Here is a 2056-nt window from a genome sequence, read left to right on the forward strand (position 1 = left end):
CCAGTGACCAGCAACCTGACGGGGTATGGTGCCCTGCTCAAGAGCACTTGGCAGCGCCCAGGTGGTAAACTGGCATCTCTCCAGCTACCAATCCACACTCTGTATTTGGTCCGTACTGGGAATTAAACCAGCGGCCCTCCGGTTCCGATCCCAACTCCCTACAGACCGAGCTACTGCCACCCGAAGTGTTACATAATGTTCCTCTCTACACAGGCAGATCACTTGCTCAATATTTAATTTCTTCCTCTCTTCTGCTGCAGCCACTTTCAAGTTACTATAATGATCATTAAAATGAATGAGTGTGCTTGTGTGTGAAATAAAACCTTGTCTTTGGGCAATTTCCGTCTCTCTTTTCGCGTTTATGCTTGCCCCACACAGATTAAGATTGTGTTGAAGCCTGCCACTTACTCATAGCAGCAATTAAACAGTTGAAACACACACCAGCTAATTGCGTGATGTATGCTACTTATGCTGTTGGTTTTAGTACACAACACTACAATGATGTCAGAAAGCATATTATCAACTGTGCAATAGCTCTAGTTTGGGCATACTATATCCTCATCCACGCCCCGAGGGAGGGCTCTGGCTGAAACACATTTACTGTTTTGATGGTGTGCCATCTTCTTCTACTTTATTAACTGATTTATGTTTTTGACCCCGTTTCTCTTTCTGGGATGCACAGTTGTTGTCTGTTTTATTTATTCATTCATGTTCATCTGTCAGCCAGAAAGGAAGCACGTTCAGTACAGTTTCAGAGATATATAGATTCAGAGATATGACAATGCCATGAGACAACATAACAATATACAATGAATTTACTTTCACTAAAAACTGTCATCCCTGTCTGGTTAACTTATCCCATAACAATCTATTCATCATATAAACACATGCATCTATTTTGTGATATAAAATCTGATTTACTGTGATTTTATCGATACAATGTCAGTCAAATATAAAAGGTCAGTATCCAGATTCTAATTTAAACAAACCACTAAAGGTAACTTATTCAATGGCAAACAGGCAGTACTGAACTACACAATAAAAAAACTTTACCTCTACCTCAGTGTTTGACAACTTTGCTTATAGTTTTCAACTACTTTTAATATTCTTCCAAAGCAAATATTTACTAGAATAAGATCAGAGCTGGAATAGGTTTTATAAAATACGATAGAATAGCTCTAGAAAATGGATTAACGGAAGAAAGAAGCTACCAGTTAACATTTTATGTCATCCTCTGGTATATTGTACACCTCCATTATGTCCTCACCTGATAATGCGCTGAGCAGCATACTGGTGGAGACAACGAAACTGAGCTGACATGTTGGCAAGTGCAGCAAGACAGTTGGTGTGGAGGTATTTATCCTGGGGAGGTATGTGGATGTGATTAATTATTATTTGGGTTCTGAATTCACAGCGGTTTACTTTGCAAGTGCACAAACTGTACGTTTGAATATGTTTTAAACTTACTCTCGTCCGGGTCATGTTGAATTGGATGGTGCGGATGACCACCAGGATGAGCAAACTGCCAAGTGAGATCTCTGTCAATGTTCTTTCTGTGTACCATGAGACATTCTTCAATACCTGCAGGAGGGAGAGAGACTAAGAAATAAGACATTTCAGATGAGATGGTAAAAACATCAGGAATTATTATCCCCGCCACTGCAAGTAAAGGTATGTTGAAGTGGCAACACCTGACATGTGAACATAGTGACTTAAACTGTGTCTACCCACCACCTCATGGATGGAGCGATTGAAGGCATCATCCTCTGTAAGGATGAGGAGGATAATGAGGGCCATGTACACATGATGAGAATTTCTGTCCTCCACGTGGTAAAGGATTTCGAGGATGGGCAACACCTGAGAAGAAGAGTGGGAGTGCAGAAGGAAGAGCTCAGCATGTGTGTGTATGTGTAGACACAGAAATTACATTAATTAAATCTTGGTTACAAGATTCCACAATCAAACAGCCAAAGAGGAGAAAAAGGAAAATAGAAATCTTGCAACAGATGCTATTGAAAAGCTGAATACCAAAACATATGGGGTGTATTATGAAAAA

The 2056-nt window shown here is 40.1% G+C and overlaps 1 protein-coding gene across 2 annotated transcripts in view; it reads right to left on the reverse strand.

The window, feature by feature from the left end:
- Window positions 1-2056, reverse strand: part of dym (dymeclin) — a 52001-nt gene that overhangs the window by 30278 nt on the left and 19667 nt on the right. For both annotated transcript variants that reach the window (XM_034896906.1, XM_034896905.1), the window contains exons 11-13: window positions 1732-1857; window positions 1468-1581; window positions 1268-1362 (exon numbers count right to left, since the gene is read on the reverse strand). In XM_034896906.1, the coding sequence (XP_034752797.1) occupies window positions 1268-1362; window positions 1468-1581; window positions 1732-1857 (335 nt within the window). The remainder of the gene's footprint in view (window positions 1-1267; window positions 1363-1467; window positions 1582-1731; window positions 1858-2056) is intronic.

Source organism: Etheostoma cragini, chromosome 16 (genome assembly GCF_013103735.1).
Source record: "Etheostoma cragini isolate CJK2018 chromosome 16, CSU_Ecrag_1.0, whole genome shotgun sequence".
Taxonomy (NCBI): domain Eukaryota; kingdom Metazoa; phylum Chordata; class Actinopteri; order Perciformes; family Percidae; genus Etheostoma; species Etheostoma cragini.